Source organism: Ursus americanus, chromosome 24, assembly GCF_024610735.1.
Source record: "Ursus americanus isolate L20-20 chromosome 24, mUrsAme1.1.p, whole genome shotgun sequence".
Lineage (NCBI taxonomy): Eukaryota > Metazoa > Chordata > Mammalia > Carnivora > Ursidae > Ursus > Ursus americanus.
Genome location: NC_142150.1, coordinates 18554295 through 18579044, shown reverse-complemented (window position 1 = coordinate 18579044; position 24750 = coordinate 18554295). Strand labels below are relative to the sequence as shown.

The 24750-nt window shown below is 34.2% G+C and overlaps 1 protein-coding gene across 3 annotated transcripts in view; it reads right to left on the bottom strand.

The window, feature by feature from the left end:
- The window catches only part of ELP4 (elongator acetyltransferase complex subunit 4), a 240061-nt gene that overhangs the window by 167624 nt on the left and 47687 nt on the right, over nucleotides 1–24750 (bottom strand). For 2 of the 3 annotated variants that reach the window (XM_045808560.2, XM_087855385.1), the window contains exons 4-5: nucleotides 17205–17336; nucleotides 8894–9033 (exon numbers count right to left, since the gene is read on the bottom strand). In XM_045808560.2, the coding sequence (XP_045664516.2) occupies nucleotides 8894–9033; nucleotides 17205–17336 (272 nt within the window). The remainder of the gene's footprint in view (nucleotides 1–8893; nucleotides 9034–17204; nucleotides 17337–24750) is intronic. The other variant, XM_045808561.2, reaches the window with a different exon arrangement.

Sequence of the window (24750 nt, the reverse complement as noted above, 5' to 3'; positions counted from 1 at the left end):
AGGGCGTGATCCCAGATCGAACCTCACGTCAGGCTCCTCTGTTGGGAGCCTGCTTCTTCCTGTCCCACTCCTCCCTGCTGTGTTCCCTCTCTCGCTGGCTGTCTCTCTCTGTCAAATACATATATAAAATCTTTAAAAAAATATTTTATTTATGTATTTGACAGAGGGAGAGAGAGAACAAGCACAAACAGGGGGAATGGCAGGCAGGGGGAGAGGGAGAAGCAGGCTCCCCACTGAGCAGAGCCTGATGGGCTCAATCCCAGGACTCCTGAGATCACGATCTGAGCCAAAGGCCAATGCTTAAATGACTGAGCCACCCAGGCACCTCTATTTCTGCTCTGATGTTTACTATTTTCTTCCTTCTGCTGGTGTTAGGGTTCATTTGTTGTTGTTGTTGTTTTTCTAGCTCCTTTACGTGTAAGATTAGGTTGTTTATTTGACATTTTTCTTGCTTCTTGAGGTAGGCCTGTTGCTATATACTTCCCTCTTAGGACTGCTTTTGCAGCATCCCAAAGGTTTTAGACTGTTGTATTCTCATTTTCATTTGTTTCCATGTATTTTTTAATTTCTTCTTTGATTTCTTGGTTGACTCATTCATTGTTTAGTAGCATATCGTTTAACCTCCATGTATTTGTGGTCTTTCCGATCTTTTTCTCGTGGTTGACTTCTAATTTTATAGCATTGTGGTCAGAAAAGATGCACTTCAGGCTTTTTTGTATTTGTTGAGGCCTGATTTGTGACTGAATATGTGATCTATTCTGGAGAATGTCCCATGTACACTTGAAAAAAATGTGTATTCTGCTACTGTAGGATGGAATGTTCTGGCTATATCTGTTATGTCCATCTGGTCCAGTGTATCATTCAAAGCCATTGTTTCCTTGTTTGTTCTCTGTTTAGACGATGTGTCCATTGATGTAAGTGGGTGTTAAAGTCCCCTACTATTACTGTATTACTATCAATTAGTTCCTTTATGTTTGTTATTAATTGTTTTATATATTTGGGTGCTCCCATGTTGGGCACACATATACTCACAATTGTTATATCTTCTTGTTGAATTGTCCCCTTTATGATTATATAACACCCTTCTTTGTCTCTTTTTACAGTCTTTGTTTAAAACTCTAGTTAGTCTGATGTAAGTATTACTACTATGGCTTTCTTTTGACATCTATCTGCATGATAAATGTTTCTTCACCCCTTCACTTTCAATCTGCAGGTATAGGCAGCATATAGATGGGTCTTGTTTTTTCATCCATCATGACACCCAATATCTTTTGATTGGAGTCATTAGTCCATTTATATTCAAAGTATTATTGATATGTATTTTTTTACCATTTTATTTCTTGTTTTGTCATTGTTTCTGAAGATTTTCTCTGATACCTATTTTTCTCAAACTATTACAAAAAAAAGAAAAGGGAGGAAAACTTATAAATTCATCCCATGAGGCCAGCATTATTCTGATACCAAAACCAGATAAAGATTCCACTAAAAAAGAGAGCTACAGGTCAATATCCCTGATGAACATGGATACAAAAATTATCAATAAAATACTAGCAAACAGAATTCAACAATATATTTAAAAAATCATTCACCATGATCAAGTGGGATTAATTCCTGGATTGCAAGGGTGGTTCAATATTCACAAATCAATCAAAGTGATATACAACATTAATAAAAGAAAAGAACCATATAATTATTTCAATAGATCCAGATAAAGCATTTGACAAAGTATAGCATCCATCCATGATTAAAAACCCTCAGCAAAGTAGGTTTAAAGGGAGCACACCTCAACATAATAAAGGCCATGTATGAAAAACCCACAGCTACTGTCATCCTCAATGGGGAAAAAACTCTACAATTAGGAACAAGACAGGGACGTCCACTCTCATCATTGTTATTTAATATGGTACTGGAAGTCCTAGCCACAGTAATCAGAACACACACAAAAAAATAAAAGGCATCTAAGTCGGCAAGAAAGAAGTCAAACTGTCACTATTTGCAGAATGTGATACTCTATGCACAAAAAACCCAAAATACTCCACTAAAAAATTGCTAGAACTGATACACGAATTCAGTAAAGTCACAGGATACAAAATCAATATACAGAAATCTGTTGCATTTTTTTTTTTAAAGATTTTATTTATTTATGTGACAGAGAGACAGCCAGCGAGAGAGGGAACACAGCAGGCGAGTGAGAGAGGAAGAAGCAGGCTCCCAGCGGAGGAGCCCGATGTGGGACTCGATTCCGGAACGCCGGGATCACGCCCTGAGCCGAAGGCAGACGCTTTAACGACTGCGCTACCCAGGCGCCCCTGTGGCATTTCTATACACAAATAATGAAGCAGCAGAAAGAGAATTTAAGGAATCAACCCCATTTACAACTGCCACCAAAAACAATAAGATACCTAGGAATAAACCTAACCAAAGACATGAAAGACGTGTACTCTGAAAACTATAAAACACTAATGAAAGAAATTGAAGATGACACAAAGAAATGGAAAGACATTCCATTCTCATGTACTGGAAGAACAAATACCGCGCAAAGCAATCTATACATTTAACGCACTCCCTATCAAAATACCAACAGCATTTTTCACAGAGCTAGAATAAATAATCCTAAAATTTGTATGGAACCACGAAGGACCCAGAATAGCCAAATAGACTTGAAAAAGCAAAAAGCAAAGCTGGAGGTGTCACAATTCCAGACTCAAGTTATATTACAAAGCTGTAGTGATCAAAACAGTAGAGTACTGGCACAAAAAGAGACACACAGGTCAATGGAAAAGAATAGAAAACCCAGAAATAAACCCACAATTACATGGTTAATTAATCTTTGACAAAGCAGGAAAGAATAAGCAATGGGAAGAAGACCATCTCTTCAACAAATGATGTTGGGAAAATTAGACAGCAACATATGCAAAACAATGAACTGGGCCACTTTCTTACACAAACACAAAAAAATTCAAAATAGATGAAAGACCTAACTGTGAGACCTGAAACCATACATGCTTACACAGGCAGTAACTTCTTTGACGCTGGCCATAGCAACTTCTCACTAGATATGTCTCCTGAGGTAAGGGAATCAAAAGCAAAAATAAACTATTGGGACTTCATCAAAATAAAAAGCTTCTGCACAGTGAAGGAAACAATCAAGAAAACTAAAAGCCAACCTACGGAATGGGAGAATATATTTGCAAATGACATATCTGATAAAGGGTTAGTATTCAAAATCTATAAAGAACTTCTAAAACTCAACAGTCCAAACCCAAATAATCTAATTAAGAAATGGGCAGAGGACATGAACACACACCTCTAAAGAAGACATCCAGACGGCCAACAGACACATGAAAAGATGCTCAACATAACTAATCATCAGAGAAATACAAATCAAAACTACAATGAGAGATTACCTTACATCTGTCAGAATGGCTAAAATCAACAACACAAGAAACAACAGGTGTTGGCAAGGATGGGGAGAAAGGGGAACCCTCTTACACTGTTGGTGGGAATGCAAACTGGTACTGCCACTCTAGAACACAGTACGGAGGTTCCTCAAAAAGTTAAAAATAGAACTACCCTATGATCCAGCAGTTGCACTACTAGGTATTTACCCCCAAATATAAAAATATTAATCAAAGGTATACATGCATACTGATGTTTATAACAGCATTATCTACAATAGCCAAATTATGGAAACAGCCCAAGTATCCATCAACTGATGAATGGATAAAGAAGATATGGTATATACATATATATTCATCGAATAAATTAATGGAATACACACACACATACAACATACGATGGAACAGTATTCAGAAACAAAAAGGAATAAAATCTTGCCATTTGTACCAACATGGATGGAGCTAGAGAATATTATTCTAAGCAAAATAAGTCAGAGAAAGATAAATACCATGATTCACACATATGTGCAATTTAATAAACAAAACAAATGACCAAAGGGAGCAAAAGAGAGAGAGCGGCAAACCAAGAAACAGACTTTTAATTACCAGAGGGGAGGTGGGTGGGGGGATATGTCATAGGGATGAAGGAGTGTAATTGCTGTGATGAGCACTGGGTATTATACGGTCATGTTCAATCACCATATTATATGCCTGAAACTGATATTACACTGTATGTTAACTAACTGAAATTTAAATAAAAACTTAAAAAAATAAAAATTTTAGGAGTCGTTGATAGGCTGGATGTAGGGAGTGAGAGAGAGGAGTCAAAGGTCTAAGATGACTTTATTGAAGGAAGAATAAAATTTGGAATGATTAATTACAGTGTTGCATTAATAAGAGAGAGTATGCCGAGGGGACAATGACTGGGCTAGGAATGTAGGAATTAGGCAGGAAATAATAAAACAAATGTATACCAATGAAGATAGCTTGCCAGGGTGAGCAACTAATTTCTGCATACCCAAAGGCCCCCTTGGAGGACAGAAAAAGAAGAAAGGCAAACACGCAAGCAAGTAATTTCATTGGTTAAAATGAGGTTTAGGATTAATAGTTCTCTCTCAAGATTTTTAGATATTTTCTTTTTACTTTAATCATATCACTAGCAGATAGGCCAATGGGTAAAATCCCTCCTCACATTCCCATCTTGCCTTGGACTCAGCTCCAAGATTTGTATTAATATATCATTCACTTTTAATCCTCTTAATAAAGTAGTTTAGCATACTCCTGTTCTGAACCTGGAGTCTTATCTAGAAGTTCTCTTGCAAAATTCCTTTCTCATGAGTTTCTACTTGTAACTTCTAAATACACTATGGCTCTCTGCTTCTCAATGTAAGACATCTATATTTTTGAAATAAAATTTACTCTTACATGGCTATGTTTCAGTTATTAGTTTTATTCCACTAAATCTTTGAACTACAAACAAGACTACAGTTGATCTGAGTTATCACCACACTTTGTGCATTGATTCATTAGTTCATCAACTGTCAACTCAACACCTGTGTCCTAGATTCATGAATAAAGAGATGAAGATAGCATAAACCCCTTTCCTCAAGGATTTCCACTGCTTGAGAGGGAAGATAAAAATGTAGACAAGACAAATAATTATAGTGTAATGTGCTAAATGTTCTGACAGAGTATGAACAAAGTAAGTAGGAATGTCTGGAGGGTCATAACTATAATTTGTCTAGGAAAATATTACAGAAGGCTTATACAGATGTTCCATTTAAGTGGTAAACAGACTTGGCAAAATAAGAAAAAGGAATGACTTCTAAAATCTTAAGTAAAATCCTTATCCTTTTTCTGTTGATTTTCTCCTAGAAATTCTCCTAAAAAGATAACTGATTCTTCCAGAATTCAGTTAATTCAATGTAATTAATACAAAACTTTTAGTTACTATAAGAAACTACTAACCATTTTTAGGATATTCATGTAAAAATAAAATCTTGAATTTCAAAGAAACATATCAAAACAAATTCATTCTATTTACTACCAACTGTATGTAAACTCAATATTCAAGATCTGTTCTATTAAAAAAAAAGTAACATTTTATAATATAGTGGGTATATCAGTTGGCTTGGGCTCCTATAACAAAACACCACAGACTGGCTAAAACAACAGGAATTAATTTTGTTGACGTTCAGGGGACTAGATGTCTAAGAGAAAGGTGCTAGCAGGTTTGGTATCTGGTGAGAACTCTCCTGTTGGGTTACAGATGGCCACTTTGTTGCTGGGTGGCTCACATAGCCTTTCATGTATAGGTGTTCAAGGAAAGAAAAGGAGCTAGATATCTTTCCCTCTTTTTAAGAACATCAATCCTATCAAACCAAGGTCCCACCCTCATGACCTCATCCAACTCTAATTACCTCCCAAAGGCCTCATTTCCAAATATCATCACACTGGGCTTCAACATATAAATCTGGGGCAGGGGGAAGCGGCAGGCAGAACCATAAACATTCAGTTTGTAACAGTAGGTTAAACAGTATGTTAGTAGATTTGTTAATAAATAAAAAAGCTTAAGATACTATCCCTACCCTGAAGATCGGCATTGTCTTCCTAAGGAAAACAGAACTGTCCTTGCATACCTGTTAGCAAAGCTTAATTCAAAATAATACCAAACAAAAAAAGTCTTGGATTCAGAATTATTCTCAAAATCATTTTTCCTATCACTGTTCTGTGACTCAGATTATCTGATTTATGACAATGAAATTTTATTAAAACAAAACCATCTGGTAATATTAGAGCGATACTTCTCAGGTTTTTATAGCCAGGCTTTAATCTGAAACTTTAAATTATATGTACGAACATTTTCTATAGGCAAACCTGCCAATAATTTTAAATTAGTTAATGCAAATTTTAAATGACCTTCAGTTTTTCTTACCATAAAAAAACTTTGTTTCAACAGTGCCTTTAGAATATATGAAATTATATATTATATCCTCACATATGATAGTAGGACACAGCTATATCCTCTAGTCTTAATTACAGGAAAAGTACAGACAACTGTAAAGCTTAGCTTTATTGTTTTATAAATGAACCAGTAAAGTTCATTTTAGTGAAATGAGCACATGCTTTTCATAAATTAAATCTCACATGGGAAGTACTCATTTTCAAAATTAATTTAATTACATGTTTAAAGTTTAATTACATTTAATTAAGCATTTAAGTTTTATATGAAATAAATGAATTATCAGTTAACTGCTATGCAATGAAATATTGCCTTGATAATTAAAATCTATAAATTTTCCTATTCTGTGCAAAACCGCTAGTTCTCAAAAAACACTGTAAAAAAAACACATTTTAAAGACTACAGGACTATTTCCACGGCTGATCAAGGTGTAGTTTGCCCTGGCACCTGGCTTCATGTGCTGTACATTTACTACAGCAGCAAATGGAGGCATCCTGGCATAGAATAAAAAGAGGAGGTTTTGAAGACTTGGGTTTGGGTCAGAGACTTAGTCACTAACAGCCTGAAAGAATGGGAAAGCTACTTAACATCTCTGACATCAAGCTCCTAAAAAATGGGGATAATATCACTTCTTTTGGAGGGTTGTGGGAGTATTAGATGAGATATCACATGGTCAAATGCCTGGAACAGCACCTGACACGGAACAGATATTCAACAAATGTTAATTCCTTCTTTCTTTCAGTTGCTGAATGAATGAACAAAAAACCTTATACTTTGGGGCTTTAAAAAAAGTTTTATTCTTAAAATATTTTATTAATTACAAAAGTAACACCATATTTTTTTGTTTACTTTAATCATACTTAATGGACATTTTACATTTTTTAAATTTCCTTAAGTACTCCATGAATGGAGGCAATATAGCATTATAGCTAACAAAGAATTCTGAGTCAGAAAGAACTGACTTTGAAGTTAGGTTCCACCATTTACTACTTGAGAAATCAAGAAGTTATTTCCCAAGCCATAAAAGTGTATGTATGTCTGGTTTAGTGAATGGTAAAAATTAATAGTATTGATATATTGATTATAGTATAATCAATATAAACCATTCAAACTTAACAAAATATTAGTGGTGTAGGTAGGACAAACGGTAACCCCCTACTCCAATTTTTCAAAGAAGGATATTTATTTTTACTGAATTTAAGGGAATTTCCCAATGTTAACAGTAGGATGGACTCAGTCAGAACTCAGATTTCTTTTTTTATTTCTTTATCAGTGCTTTTTCCTTCATAACATAGGAAGGTAAAGGCAAAGGACAGCAATGTCTCTTGAAGCAGTAAAGCAAAAAGGGAGGGATCTGATTTAGGTCAGTCCTGGTTCTATCACTTAATAATTGAGCCTCAAATAAATAACTTCTGTGAATTTCAGTATCTTCTTCTGGAAAAAGGGAATACATACTTTGATAAGGTTCGTACACGGATTGTACTAGGTAACAAATGTAATACATAGTGGAGTGACCGACACACACAGCAGTCATTCATTAACGGTTGCTATTAACATGAAAACAACATCAAAGCACCACCTTGGTAAGTCTCAAGCCATAGAACAGAGAAACCATAATGAAGTGAAGATTTTTTATTTTTTGAAAGAGATTTAATAAAAGTAAATAGGATAGTCGTCACTAAATTCTCAAGTAATATTCCTGAAAAGAGACTCTGGATTTGTAAGTCATTTCAGTTCACAACGTCCTGTCTATTAAATCTCCATGTAATAACTCATCTCACTTTGAAAATAACTGGTTTTACAACATGAAAGAAAAGAGAGGCAACAACCTATTCCTTGGATTACTTTCCTTGATTCAACTGCAGTAAGAATTGAAATTACATATTCTTAACACTTTATAAATTATTCAATGTCAAGTACTGTAATTTTCAGAGTTTTGCCTTAATAAAGTTAGTAGCACTACAAACATGTTGTGTTGGTTTAATATTTAAAACTCTTCATTGTAAAACTCAAAAAATCCCTAAATTCTTTTAAGGCAACCTAAAAAAACACAGACTGCTGTATTTACAGAATAACTAGAAATAGAAAGCCTTAATAAATAAAATATTGGAAACTTACACTTTCTGTTTACTTTCTGAAAGAACACTTACTGAAAAACAGCAGTACTTCATACCATTTTCACTGCTATTATTATCAATAAGTAGTATTTAGATATCTATCTGCATTTAGGGCTAAAAGACCCTCCTTTAAAAACTATTCCACATTTTCTTGAAAATAAAAACAGTGGGCATTATATTTTTGGTATCCAGACTTTCAAACTGCAAATTAAGAAAAACAGCACAACCAACAGTTACAGAACCAGAAAAAGAAAACCACATATAAGGAAATAATATGAAACATATGCATAATTAAGGTTACACATTATATAGAAAACATTATTAGAATATGTACCTTTGGTTATGCATTACTTCAAAGAATGTGGTAAAAATGCGTTCTGTTAACCTGTGAAATCAGAATTGGGTCATTAACTTACCATGATTCTATATTAAGAGTTGAAGATAATTTTTCTGGAAAAAAAAATCCATGCCATTTTGAAGCCTCAATTAGTTCTTGTGGCATCCTTTTTGATGCATCATAATAGTGACCAAATCTTGAAGAAGATACTGGTCCAGACTGTTAAGAAAAGCCATATTGGTTGTTAAAAAATTACTGTTGTTTTTTTTTTTAAACTACAGTGTATTTGAACGACATTCAGCAAAATACTGATATGTTTGTGCATTTTAATGCTGATAAGAAGAGCTTATATACACAGACTTATTACATTTCTAAGAAGCATACAACTTTTATTATTTTAAATGATAACTTAGAAATCAACCTTTTCCTCTCACATGTTTCTTGGCTGCTGGTGAATCCCTAAATTTGATAAGAATTTGAACACCTCTTTGCTTTTCTTACTGTACACCTTCCTAAGTTAAAAAAAATTAATATACATGTCTTAATTATTTTTTAAAGGTTCCAGGTTTAAATGACAAATTAAATACGGAATTGATAAGAACTAATGAAAACTTAAGCCAATGAAATCATTGGTGAAGGGTCCAAAAGAAACTAGATATTTAAATATATTAAACTGAGCATAATTTAAAAATTAAATTCTCACAAGATAGTGTGTATATATATTCAAAATTTCTTACAAATTTAAAATTAAACTTATAGTATAAAATGTACTGGGGTACTCCTGTTGGGAACAAGACATGTGCTAAATTGGGAGAATGTATACAAAGCACATTAGTAAATCAGAAACCTGACATAATCATTAGTTCATTGATACCTCTTTTGTGCTATTATCAATTTCTCCAACAAATTATCTTTCTTATAAGAAACTCTAGTAACTATTGATGTTGAATTTACTTACACAGGATAGTAAATGCCTAGTAATAGGACATTCTCATTATATTGCTTTGAATGGACTCTGTGCTCATTCAACACATTAGAAATAATATATATACACCTCTGTCCAAAGTTGAACTGCTAACAGATTCCACCTGGCAATAGTTTCTAATCTAAATTTACAAAATTTCCACTATCCTGAATACTACGAAACAGACAAATTTCAGAACATTCAACAAAACAGATAATCTGCAGATAATCTACAGAAACTGAAGAACTATACGCAGTAAGTTCTTAATTTATTTTACTAAGTGACAACTTTGTAATTTAGATAAACAGACATTTCTTTGACGCTAGATATTTGCATATTAAGACTTAAAGGATTAATATTCTTAAATTGGATGCCTACCAATATCAAATTATACAGTAACATAGAATTAAAAAAATTAAGTCTAATAGAAACATTATGCTCAGATTCAGAGTCTGTGGGTTTGGCATTTATCTTCTAAGTAAAATGACTGTTCACCCCTCCATAAGACACTGTTTATTTTCATTAACGAAAGAGACCTATCAATTGGCTCAACCTAATGTTTTCAATACAATATATACACAAGTATGGTTCCTAAAACATGATTTATCTATTTACCATGACAGTATTAACAAATAAATTATGAGACATTAAAGTATGTTTCTTAAAAATAGGGTAAAGTTTTTAAATGTAAAGTTATTAGTATAAAGCAATTTAAACAAGGTCTGTTCTTTGGCCTATAATCTATTCTTTATCCGGATTATAGTTCAGAATGTTTTTACTGCAATCTCTGCTAGAGCTCATCTTTTTATTGTGTAAGTCCAAGCCCCCTTAATGTTTTAGAAAGGCCTTGACTAACTGAACTTTGATCTGATGTCTTCATTGAGAAAAACACCAGGTTGCCCATTTCAGATGCAAATCCTCCTAAGGCCCAATAGAATTTAGTAAAGACAAGCAAAAAAGAAGAAACAAGAAGTTTCCAGGATCCTCTTTGAGAATCCTGGGGCACACTGGTGTCCTTAATCCACGCTGCTCCATGGATTAAGGTAGGTGATAACCTTTCCTGATTCAAAAGAATAAGCAGAGTGCCTACAAACTGGGTGGAGACTAGGATTTGGTAATAATAAAACACCATGCAATAAAAGCTTGGTCTATGTCAGAAGCCTCTGAAAAGGCCTCAATGTACCACATTCCCAGGCCTAGTAGGGAAGCTTGCAAAAGCCTACCTGAATCAAATAAGCATGAATAATCTATTTTAGCAGACTGGCCATGGGGAGAGAGAAAGAAAGAGAGACTTTTCGCTTCTTTTGAGTTTGAGTTAATAAATTTATTAGTGCACTGAAGGTTCTTGAAGTCTTGGGTACTCAGAGAAATATGCTAAATTGCCAAGAAGCAAAGTATGCTTTTTAAGTTGCCGTCTCTATTAATGTTTCTAATTATAATATTAATGTGATAGAAATCTCAGATTTGGGATGAATCAAGGCAGAAAATTGATTTCATGCTGTGACAGTTTACATATAGAACACAAATAATTCATTAAAATGTAAGACTGAATTTGGAAGCTTTTCTTATTACAATTAACTTACTAATTTTTTTAGAAATTAAGATTAAATATGGCAACTAAAATATTCACAAGGTAGACATTACAAATTTTATTAATGATGAAAAGCTTTAATCCTTCAATAAAAATGAAAATGGAAAAATAAATATACCCTTACAGGGAAAACAATTTTGTAAGTTTTTTTTTCTACCCAAAACATTGAAATATAATCAGATTTTAAAAAATACTGTGAAATCTTTTGAGGCTTAGAATTATAAAACAAAGACTTCAACTATTTCCTCTGAAAAAAGATAACTAAATGCTTTAAGTCTGGATAATACTCTATGAAAAAATGTCAACTCCACGTAAAGATACATTAGAAAAATCAAAATGTCATCAATAACTAGTCAGTTTTACTCAGTTTGATAAGAACATGTTGCTTTAGTTTTACATTATGAAAACTTCTGTTTCACAGTCACAGATTAACCTTTACCTTTGTCAACTGTGGAACAGAAAATGAGGGAATGGTTCAGTAAAAATTTACTATGATAAGGAAAAATTAAGTCTGATGGGGGACCAGAAGGAGCACAGAACAATAAAACAATACCATCCCTCACCTCCAGTATGTTAGAAAGAAACAAAACTCTCAGACAAAAGCCACACCACAAATAAACAGTCTAAACAAGACATTTTCTTATTATTGTTGCCATTTTTTGTTCCTCAGCATGGCATAACAGAAAGCAAGAACCCAAATGGTTAACTAACCACTTTGAGCCTCAGTTTAACCACCAATAAAAACTATTTGGTTAGGCTGTTGTGAGAATCTAATGCAATACTGGCAATGAATATTTTGTAATTGTAAAGCACTACATAAATGATATTAATTATTATTATTGTATCACGATTCCCTAGAGAATCAGAAGATCTATCACTACCCTTTGTAATTACATTACCTCATTCAAAAAAGGATATTCATTGTCACCTGCAATATGCACACATCAATCAGAAGGACTCTTGTGGCTGAACCACTAAGACAGAGAGCCAAAGTGTAATGAAGATTTAATATAATAAAGATCTAATACATTACTGTGAAGTGCTGGAGCCATTGTAGGCTTGGGTAATAGAATGATACAGTACTGAAGGAATCAGGTCTCAGAATATGCTGTAAGCTACCAATTCTTGGGGTGAGGAGGGAATAGGATTTGATGATTGGATGAGGAAAAAAAAGAGCAGACCCACCTAACAGAGAATCAGAATCACAGGCCAAGGGAGGGGGCCTTTTTAAAACTACACACCCCTCCAACTGCAGGCAGCCCTGCTTTATTCTCTACTGAGCCACTGTTACTGACTTAGGTATGCATATTCTTATCCTTTTTTGCATTCCCCAAGTGGAAATGTGACTACACTCTTCGAAACTGGTGGCAAGTTACATTAAAAGGTATCTCTGATAAATGACATTGCTAGTTTTGGACTACTTGTTTAATCTTTACTCATAAAAGTTTTAACTATATTATGTTCCAGGTAGAACACAGAAAACCCAGGGTTTTGTTGTTGTTTTAAAACTAATATGGCAAAGTAAAGGGATCTATAAAGTAGATGATAGCTGAAGTCTTATCAGTCTTGGCAAATCCTCATATATAAAATTTCCGTGACAGGCAAATATACATGCTGGTGATATTTCAAAGAAAAGGAAAGAAGTCAGAAGATTCTACTTTGTAAACTTGACAGAGCTCACTTATAAATACTAATAAACTTAAGTTTGACCATTGACAGTAAATTAAAAATAAGCTATTATTTTATTTGTATTAATTAATGCAACTTAACTCAGTTTTGCATTTAATTCACATACTATATAATTCATTCACTTGCAAATTTAACAAATAACTATTGAGCACCCATTGTATGCCAGTAAAACAAGATATTCAAAGTCCCTTTCTTTCATTGAGCTTGCAGCCCAGTAGGAGGAGACAGATGATATTATCTGGTAGGTGATGATAAGTGCCCTGAAGAAAAATAAGACAGTGAAAGGAGATGAGAGAGAGAGAGAGAGAGGTTTTATTTCTTTATAGAAAGTGAGAAAAGAATACATTCCTGATTAAGTGCTATTTTAGTGGAGAACTCAAGAAAATGGGAGAGTAAGCCATCTGGGAAAGATCACTGTAAGAAGATCACAATTTTTAAAACAAACTATAAACTTTGAAAACTGATCACTGGGTTTATGTGTTAATATGTGACCACTGAGGAGAAGCTTACTTCCATAGATAAAATCAAAACAACTGCAGGCACACCACACTCTAAAAAGAAGAGTGGAATAAGGACTACTTACTTATATGTAAAAGGGTCAGGAACAGCACTTGTAATTATAATATATAAAGAAACAATGTAAGAAACAAAGAACTTTTGCCCCCACTTTAAACAGATTTTGTAACAAGCAGTAAAAAATAAAAGGCTTAAAGTTTCAGTTATTTGCATCTTCTCTGACGATTTCACCTGAAGAATGTTAGTGACCAATGAAAAAACTAAAACATAGCTGAGATCAGAGTGAAAATAAAGCAAATGCAAGATGCACGTGATTTATATAACCAACAACTGGACTAGCATATTGGCTCTACAAGAAAGCTAAATTTAACTGAGAGCTTTTGTTCATTATTGACCCTTTCAGAACATACCAGGAGAAAAATTAGAATACAGTCACTCTTTACAAAAGAGTCACCATTAAGCTCAGGAATTTAAATGAAACTGCCAGCTCAAAGACATGAATGAAGGTCTTTGCCATTAGGGTTCTCAAGTGCTAGTCCTACAGCCCTTGTCTGTTTTAATCTCTCTCACTCTACTCACATTTTCCTAAGCAGAGTAACTCCATCTACTCCAGCCTCTTATACCCAGTTCTTAATCACATCCCAGCTACGCTATGACTGCAACAACTGACTACACAGAGCTTCCCTCTATTTTTTAATACACATGTATGGCCTTCTACTGTATACAAATACTGTAATTTACTTAACCAAGTGCTTACTGATGGACATTTAGTTTATTCCCAACCTTTTGCTATTAAAAATATGCTACATAAATAGATCATGTATTCATTTTACATATGAGTAAATATATTCATAAGGTAAATCCCCAAAAGGATCAAAGGGTATGTGTTTTTTGTAATTCTGAAGGATACTACCAAAACACCCTCCACAGAAATTGTACCTATTTACATTTCCGCCAGCAAAGTATGAAAGTACTATTTCCCCCACACCCTTGCTAATTTAGTGTGTCACCAAACATTTTAGGTTATTGACAACCTGTTAGGAGAAAACTGGCAGGTCAGTGCAGTTTTTTTGTTTGTTTGTTTGTTTTTAAAGATTTTGTTTTATTTATTTGACAGAGACAGCCAGCGAGAGAGGGAACACAAGCAGGGGGAGTGGGAGAGGAAGAAGCAGGCTCCTAACACAGGAGCCTAATGTGGGGCTCGATCCCAGAACGCTGGGATCACGCCCTGAGCTGAAGGCAGATGCTTAAAGACTGCACCACCCAAGCGCCCCTGTTTGTTTTTTTTAAGATTTTATTTATTTGACAGAGAGAGAGAGAGAGAGAGAGAGAGAGCACACAAGCAGGGGGAGCAGCAGAGGGAGAAACTCCCTGCTCAGTGGGGATCCCAATGTGGGGCTCGATCCCAGGACCCTGGGACCACAACCTGAGCTGAAGACAGATGCTTAACTGACTGAGCCACCCAGGCGCCCCTGGTCAGTGCAATTTTAATTTGCATTTCTCTTATTGTCACTGAAACTGGGCATCTGCGTTTGTATGTTTAAGGGCCACCTAAATTTCCTTTACATATTTCTGCCCATTTAAAAAAATTGGGTTGGTAGACTATTCCTTATTCATTTTAGAAGTTCTTTGTATAAAAGGAAAATTTATTCCTTATTCTATCAGTTGCAAATATCCTTGCTTCAGTTTGTAGTTTCTTCACAGTCATTTATTTATTTATTTTTATTTTTATTTTTTTTAAAGATTTTATTTATTTATTCGACAGAGATAGAGACAGCCAGTGAGAGAGGGAACACAAGCAGGGGGAGTGGGAGAGGAAGAAGCAGGCTCATAGCAGAGGAGCCCGATGTGGGGCTCGATCCCAGAACGCCGGGATCACGCCCTGAGCCGAAGGCAGACGCCTAACCGCTTTGCCACCCAGGCGCCCCTCTTCACAGTCATTTAAATCATGCTTAAAGATCTTATTATTCAAATAGCTTTCCCATCTAAATTAGAACAATTTATCACTGCTTAATATGTACCTATTATACGATATTTTATACTTAACACACAGGTGAAACTTACTCAATATTTGCTGGCTGTATAAATGTATAAATACATTTATCGCACACCAAATATTTATTGAGAATTAATATAGATGCTGGAGATATGAGAGAAAATAAAACAGGCTCTCTACCTTCATAGAGAATTCTGTCTGATGGAGAAAAGAGTTATACCAACAATTACCCACAAAATAACGTTAGAAGTACTTTAAAATACATGAAGTGCTATGGACACAAAAATAAAAAACTAGATAATTATGTATGCAAAACTGTCAGAGTAGTAATATTTGCACATGGAGAAGGCTGAGTTGGTGAATAAGAAAGTGAAAAGCATTACCAGCAGAAATGTAAGCAATTTACAAGGAGCAACTCCATTAGGCTGGGTGGATATGGTGTTTTATATACACACAGGAGGAAACTAAAAGGTAGGCTTGGATTATGTTGTATAGATCTTATATACAATCTCAAGAAGTTTGTATTTCATATTTCAGGCTTATAATGGCAAACAGGTTTCATCTCACTTATTAACTCTTACATATTAACTGGTAGTGACCACACAGAATATTGCAGAGAATTCTAAGGTGTTGTCTAGGCTTGGCAGAAGGGTTCTATGATTGACAGTCTGCCATGCATTTAGAAGGAGGCAGTGGAAACAATCTACCAAATTAGGCATTTATAGTTAAGGAGTGTTACAAACGTATCTGTCCTTGGGAAGGTAATAGTGATGTCAGTGTAGAAGACAGAAGGGTAGGCTATGGGTATTGGGTCTTATTCAGATTAGAATTTCTCTCTGGTAGACATTAAAGTGTTCTGAAAAATGAATAAGTAAACAATCAAATAAAGGAGCTAATAAATGAACAGGGCCTTCACCAGGAGCAGAGTTCATAACCTTTAGTGGGCAGATTTACTGATATTTTCCCTTCATTTCCTGTCTCTTAGTCTATCCTGGACAGATGAGGTTATCAAATGGCTGAGTTTGAAAATATAATGATAGAAAACGTATAGGAATAAAAACTGTAATTCCAAAGAACTGCCACTTTATGCTGATTATTTACAGGTAACGAAGCTGGATAGAAATAGCTTAATGGGGGCCCCTGGGTGGCACAGTGGTTAAGCGTCTGCCTTCGGCTCAGGGCGTGATCCCGGCGTTATGGGATCGAGCCCCACATCAGGCTCCTCCGCTATGAGCCTGCTTCTTCCTCTCCCACTCCCCCTGCTTGTGTTCCCTCTCGCTGGCTGTCTCTATCTCTGTCAAATAAATAAATAAAATCTTTAACAAAACCAAACAAACAAAAAAGGAATAGCTTAATGAGTTCACTTACTCTGGCTTATCACCCTAGAATAAAAGATTCTATATGGAAATTATGGAAGAAATGAAGTCTATTTTGGTAAAAAAAATTTGCCATAATTTAATTTTTTAAGAAATGTCATCTTGATAAAATACTCTACAAATAAAATATCTAGTTATTTAAATAAGAAAAAATACATTGTAGTGCATTTAAAGAATAACAGGTATACCACAAAAGATTCTATAAAATGAAAACAAATACATTTGCAAATTTTAGAAATAGTTTGTATGCTGACTTGCCTCCATCTTGGGTAATAACTGGTAACGCCAAGCTATTTTCATCTTAATGTTAGAGTCTGGTGTTTTATCATTACATACATCTTCATCAAAATCTTTTTTACAATTATCATCAAGTAATGGTGCAGGAAGTTCCTAAGAAAACAGAATGACACATTATTGAGCATCTGTGATTAAAAAATGTGACGATTTTCTTAAATTATAATATCAGCAATACTAGAACTTTCCAAGACCTTGATGCCTTAAAATTGATCGAAGCATACAGTCATGACAATATGGCTATTTCTGAAACAGAGTAAATGGTATATATAATAATATGAAGTTTTTTTTTAGCAATGAACTAGAATTTAAAGAAAATATTCAAATTTTTATACTATCAAAAAACAAATGCTATTGCAATAAGAGGTATGATCTTATATATATATATACACATACACACACACTTAAAGCAAAGCCTGGAATTAGCATTTATGTATTACATGTAATTATTGTTATGTCTGCTGCAAGGTAAAAATAAAGCACGTGTGCAATCTGTTTACTGGTTTGTAATACTAGAATTCAAAAAATTCATTCACCTAAATAATCGGTGAAGTAACAACAATAAGACATTTATTCTGCCCTTATCAAATGTTAGTTTTGTACCCGTGAGCCTATGTCTCTTCTTTTAAAAATGAAAATAGAGTTTAAAATCTCATTAAGTAGAGACATTGAAGTCCAATTTTATCTTTTCTGGAAGCTGACCCAGACAGTAGCTATAAAAAAACATATGGAAAACATTTGTGTGTGTGTGTGTATGTGTGTAGAGGAACTACAGAAATAACGCCAAGAAAAAGTACCAAGTTTCTTGGAGAAGGAAAGCACATGCTATAGTTGTCTTTTATATTAGCAAAAATTATAAAGATAATGTGGGGTGCTGGATTAGTAAACATAATCTTGTGCTATGACATAAATTAGTCTAAATTGCAACTTTTACTTTGCAAAATCAAATTTATTTATGCTTAGAATCATGTCAACTAATCAGCTGGAAAATACATTAACCATCATATGTTTTAGTTATCTTCTAAAAGACCTCCAAACAGAACCACACTTTAATTTATGCTTGTATTAGAGACTAGTTATGTCATTTAAACTCTGAATCCATCATTCCCAGCAAAGCATTAGTATCTTACAAAATATAAAATAACTTATGTTTTCAATGGAAATAAATATTTGTGAGGCATATGGTACAATACAGTATAGTGGTTATGAGTTTGAATTCTACAACCAGATTTTTTAGGTCCAAATCTTGGCTTTACACACTAACAGTTGTGTCTGTGGTTACCTTGACCACCTACTGGACCTCTCTATGTCTCTATTCATCATCTGAAATATAGCGATAACAGCATTCATTTCATTGGGTTTTTGTGAAGAATAAATGAGTAAAAAATGTGAAATGCGAAGAACGGTGCTTGCTGCATGTTAAGCACTTAATAAACATTTGATTGTAGAAATTTGGTCAAATAATTGCCTTAACCTACTACTCAGAGCCACATATTTTGAGTTGACAATAGTAAGGCAATGTACTGATTGTTGAATCATTACATCATACACTTAAAATTAATATAACTTGCACGTTAATTATACTTGAATTAAAAAAAAGGAAATATCCAGTACAGAATGCAGAAAACAGGAACCCAACAGTCTTCCTGAGTTGAAGAGACAAGTTAGGAGTTCAAGGAGGCCATGCGGCAAAGTCCAGGGGAAGAGGGGAGCACAGAGAGAGGCAACTTTTTTTTTTTTTTTTTAAGATTTATTTATTTGTCAGAGAGAGAGAGAGAGAGCCAGATGCACAAGCAGGGGGAGTGGTAGGCAGAGGGAGAAGCAGGCTCCCCACTAAGCAAGGAGCCCGATATGGGACTCCATCCCAGGACCCTGGGAATATGACCTGAGCCAAAGGCAGATGCTTAACCAACTGAGCCACCCAGGTGCCCCTGTAGAGGCATCTCCTGAGTACTAATCAGCACAAGGACATAAGAAAACTACCCAAAACTGGTGAGAGAACTGCTCAAAAGGAGCAAGGTGAACAATTTCTGCAGCTCAGATAGAACCAGAAAAGTCCATGGTCTCCACCGAAACCTTGTAATTCATGGAGCACTAAGTAGTGAGGCAAAATCAGCCCTAGAAAAAAAGCTGCTCTCATTCCACCTGATGAAGCGTAAAAGCAAGCCTCATAGTGATCAAACATTTCCAAGTAACTTTACCGAATCCCAGAAATGACCTCAAGAATGTTTGAAGGAATGTAAAATATCCAGGACTTCTTATATTAAAATTCACAATATCTGGAGCCAATTAAAAAATTACCAGGAGTGGAAAAGAACAGGAGAATATGACCCATAATAAGGAGATGCAGCAATGATACAAACACAGTTAGACTAAGACAAAAATCAATTATAATCCTGTCCATGTGTTCAATAAAGATTGAGCATATAGAGACAGGAAAGATATATTTTTAAAAGACCCAAATGAATCTCTAGAGATGAACACTTTAACATCTGAGACTTTTAAAACACAATGGACAAAAGAGCAGATTAGACATTGCAGGAAAAAAGACTAATAAGCTTCAAGACATAGCAATAGAAATTATAAAAGAATTATGACAAAGGTATAAAAGAATTATGACAAAGGTATAAAATTTTAAAAAATTATAAAATCAAACTTCCCCACAATAATTGTTCAGTAAACAGCATTTCTAGCATAAACTTATATATATACATGGCTATGCAGACAAAATACTTCCATAAAAATAGTAGATATTAAAATATTATTAATAGTTGAAAAATTAACATTTTACTTTATAGAACAAAAATGAAGTAAAATTGAAAGAATTGTTGAACTGATCAACAACTTTGAGAGATATTATTTCCTGACACATTCTCTTCTAAAATTAGAAATGTGATTATGAAGCACATTGAGATGTTAGAGTCACTATGCTCCTTTTTATGGGTTTCAGTTTTTGATGAAATCAGTTTCTCTTTCCTTCTCTCCTATAAAAAAACGATGAAATTGGCATGTAGCACCTTTCACCCAGCCCCAAGTTTAGTTTTTTTCCCCTATTATCTTTATGTTGTCAAGGTTTACAGAATTGCATTCTTGTCTGCACCAGACACAGAGTTATTTAGTTTAGGGTTTTGTTGAAATGTATTCACCATGGGTGCTTTTACCACAGTTCTGCCATTCTTGAGTTTTTAAAAAAATTGATACTTGCGCTCATTTAACATTGCCAAGAAGGCACCAGGGGATGAAGCAGTGAGCAAAATAAACCAAGTCTCTGTTTTAATGGAGGTACATTCCAGAAGGGTAGTGATATGAACTTGAAAAAAAAGAGGAAAGGAATACAGAGTAATGGGAAGTGTTACTTTACATAAGGTAGTTAATGAAGCTCTCTGTGAGGAAGTAAATACATGGATCATATTTTCAAATACTTTTTTATTCAACCAATACATTCGTTGTATATATTTAATATTATTTTCACTAGCTTAGAATTTGGTAGACATTGCTGTTGTACTGTCGTTGGACAAGGAATGATGCTGTGAAGTCAGAAGCCTTCCACTCTTGTAGGTAATTAGCTTTTTTCTGCCTGAATGAGTGAATAATTCTTTATCTTTGCAGTTTAATAACTTAAATTGGCTATATCTATATCTATTGCTTTGTATTATTTTTCCCCTGTAACACTGGATGTCCCTTTAAGTGGAAGATCTCAAATTTCAAATAAAATTTTTTTGTGTCTGATGTTTAAAATTATTTTTCTGTTCTATACTGAACTAGAATATATCCTTATTGATATATATATCAGGCGTATCATTGACAGTTGTAAAATATCATATGGTAAACAATTTAGATGTTAGATGAATAAATGTTTTACCATTTTCTAGACCAGCCCCAACTAACAGAAATTTCAGTGATGTTGGAAATGTTCTATACCTGCCCTGTCCAATACAGTAGCTACTAGCTACTTAAATTTAATTTTATTAAATAAAATATTTTCCACATTGTAATTATATTCTCACTTACTGTTTTAATCTCATTATTCTAACTGCACTGTGACTATTGCAAGCCTGTTTAATATTGGGTAATATTATTTGAGTCAATTTGTATTTTTAATTCTGCAATTACCCTTTTTATCTACTCATTTTTTTTTAAAATTTCATTTTGGTGATATATTAAATGCTTGTTCTTTTGTTTGTTTTTGAAGTCATGTTCTTATTAAACTCTTCTGTAAATCTTTTATGATCTTTTATGAAGGAATTTCCTTCTGTTCTTGGGTTATGTTTTCTTCCAGACTGAGTTTTTCCCTGTAGTTAAAGTTTGAGGGCTGAGTATTTTGCTATTCACCTATTTTTCTGTACCTTCCTGTTAGGAGAGCTTAGGTAAAATTAAATGCTATCTTCATTAGAAGACCTGGACTCTTTATTTTCTTATGAGATGTCACAAAATGCCAACTTCCTGTGTTAACATTAGTTGATTCAGTGAGTATTTTCTTCTCGCTTAGGGAACGATATACTATTAGGTTTTAGATTATACACCCAATTCAGTGTTGCTTTCTGAAACATTTGCTTTAGTTTGAGACCATCAGCCCTAATTATCTTTGTAAGATTTTGACAATTCTTTGGTTTCTTGGTGTGAGGATGAAGAACACTGAATGGTGACTTTTATTTGGACATGGACTTTATAAATTTATGGCATTGGGTTGGACTCTGACTCAATACAGTAGCCCCAATCCACATGTGGCTATTTAAATTTAAGTTTTTATTAATTAAAATTGAGCAAAATGATAAATTCAATGCCTTAATTGCCATATTGCTCAGCAGTCACATGTGGCTAATAGCTACTCTAATTGGGTGGTGCAAGGAGAGAAAATCACAGAAAATTTTATGGTTAGCGCAGGTCTAGAAAATGGGAAAATGCATTTATTTATTCATCTAACAATTTAAACTGTTTACTGTAATTGTCAATGATACACTTTACAGTTATATCAAGTAGGATTTTAAAGAGACATCACAACTTAATTGTTTAAAATTAAAACCAGGAGATTTTTCAGTACCTAAAATGTTGTATGCCTCCCTGTCCTTCCTACAGTCTCCTTTATCTTATATCACCTACAAAAATTTTTTTTAACACTATTTTTTCACTACATTTTTTTCAACTTAGAAACATTGTACTCTAGAGGGATGAGTTAAATAGGTGATGGGGATTAAGAAGTGAACTTGTTTGTGATGAGCTCTGGGTGATGTATGGAAGTGTTGAATCACTATACTGTACACCTGAAACTAATATATCCCTGTAAGTTAACTAAATGGAATTAAAATAAAAACTTTAAAGAAAGAAACATCACCATAAAAAAAAAGTACCCAACTACTCCTTTAAAAATCAGTATTATTGGACAGCAATTGATTTTAAAGTGGTAAATGTTCAACAAAGAAAATTACAAGATACAGAAACATATACAAAAGTAAACAATTACCTATTAACCTACCACCTAGGAATAATAACTCTGAACATATTCAAGTATTTCCCTCCAGTCTTTAAAAAAAATATACATATCTATATATATATTACATATTACAAAATGCATATTGCCTGTTATGCATATGATAATGTATATTATTTGTATTCTACATTTTTAAAAAGATTTATTTATTTATTTTGAGAGTGAGAGCACTTGGCAGGGGGACAGGGAGAGAGAGAAAATTAAGCAGACTCCATGCTGAGCACGAAGCCTGAACTGGGGCTGGATCTTAACAACCCTGAGGATCATGACCTGAGCCAAAACCAAGAATAAGATGCTTAAGCGACTGCGTCATCCAGGCTCCCCTCTATTCTACACTTTTAACATGATATTGTGAGCATTCTCACATTTCAAAAATAAGATTTTCAACGGCTGTATAATATTATATTACATGACTTAATTAAAATTGAGTTTATTATTTCCTTACTGTTGGATCTTTAGGTTGTTTGTAGTCTGAGAATGCTATGATAAACACTGTTGCTTATAACATAAGGCCTTGCATCTCGAATTATTATTTTTCTAGGGGATATATAAAACACATAGAAAATAATAAAAAATAATATAATAAACATAAACACCACAGTTTCTACCACATGACTTTAACAAATACTAACAACGGGCATACTTGCAGAAAAGATGAGTACTTTCAGCAAGCAAGGAGCAACACTCTTGTGTCAAAGTAGGATGGGTTGAAAAATCTTAAAAAAAAAAAGATCCCTCAGATCCCCTATTTTCCACTAAAAGTCAGGATACTACTCCTCCCCAACTGTGTAAGAGAAATGGAGAGGTCAAATCAGACAAACAGGAAGTAGAAACACGATAGAGGGCAAGGGTGAGACATCATATTGAAGACAGGGTAACGTACTGAAAGTCTTCATACAGAAGAGTGAGATACCCCCAGAATCCCCAACACACGCACATAGTTGGCTCCCAATGCTAGGCTCTAACAAGGCCAGAAGCCATTCTTAAGCAGAACAGGCAGGAGTTCAGGAGATTAAAGGAGTCCTCCCTGGAGAAATTGACAAAATTTAGGGAAAAGGCCTTCAGAGAGATACCACTAGCTAAACTTACAGTAAAACTATCAGATCACAAGTTATATGCCCAAATACACAATACATCCAACTAGGGTTCTAGTCCGAAACTCTTCTATATTAAAAGCCAAGAATTATCAGATATTTGAAAAAAGCATCTAATATAGAATTCAAAGACCAAGACAATGAGCAGGAAACAGAAACAATGCCAGAAACAAACAAACAAAAAGAATAAAAAGTATTATCTATTATATGAGATGGTATATAAAAAATAAACACTTCAGTAAAAGGAAAACAGTAAAAGGAAAATCAGAAAAAAACAATGACCAGAAGTTCTAGAAGATCAAGTTGGTCAAATCTCTCAGAATAAAGTAACAAAAATGATAATGATAGCAACGATAATTTAAAAACAAAACGAACACAATAACCAATGTTTTAAAGCACTTTCCAAATGCCAGGCACTATTCTAATTACTTTATACAATTAACATATTTAATCTTTAAACAATCTTAAGAAGAAAGCACTATTATTAAGACCATTTTATAGATGAAGACATTGGAGAATAAAGGTTAAGTTGTTGAAGGTAAGTAAATGGCAGAACAAAGATTTATAATGGACAGTCTTATTCTATTAGTCTCTCTCTCTCTCTCTCTCTCTTTTTTAAAGATTTATTTATTTTAGAGAGAGAAAAAGAACACAAGTGCAGGGGAAGGGGCAAATGGAGAGGGAGAGAGAATCCTCAAGCAGACTCCACACTGAGCACAGAGCCCAACACGGGGCTCCATCTCAGGACCCTAAGATCACGACCTAAGCTGAAATCAAGAGTCGTGGCCAATTAACTGACTGAGCCACCCAGGCGTCCCTATCACTCAGTCTCTTAGCCATTATGCTATATTACCTCTTAAAAAGATAGAAAATGAGAGAGAAAAGAAAATATTTAGAGAATTAGTCCAGGAGGTTGACACCATAAAAG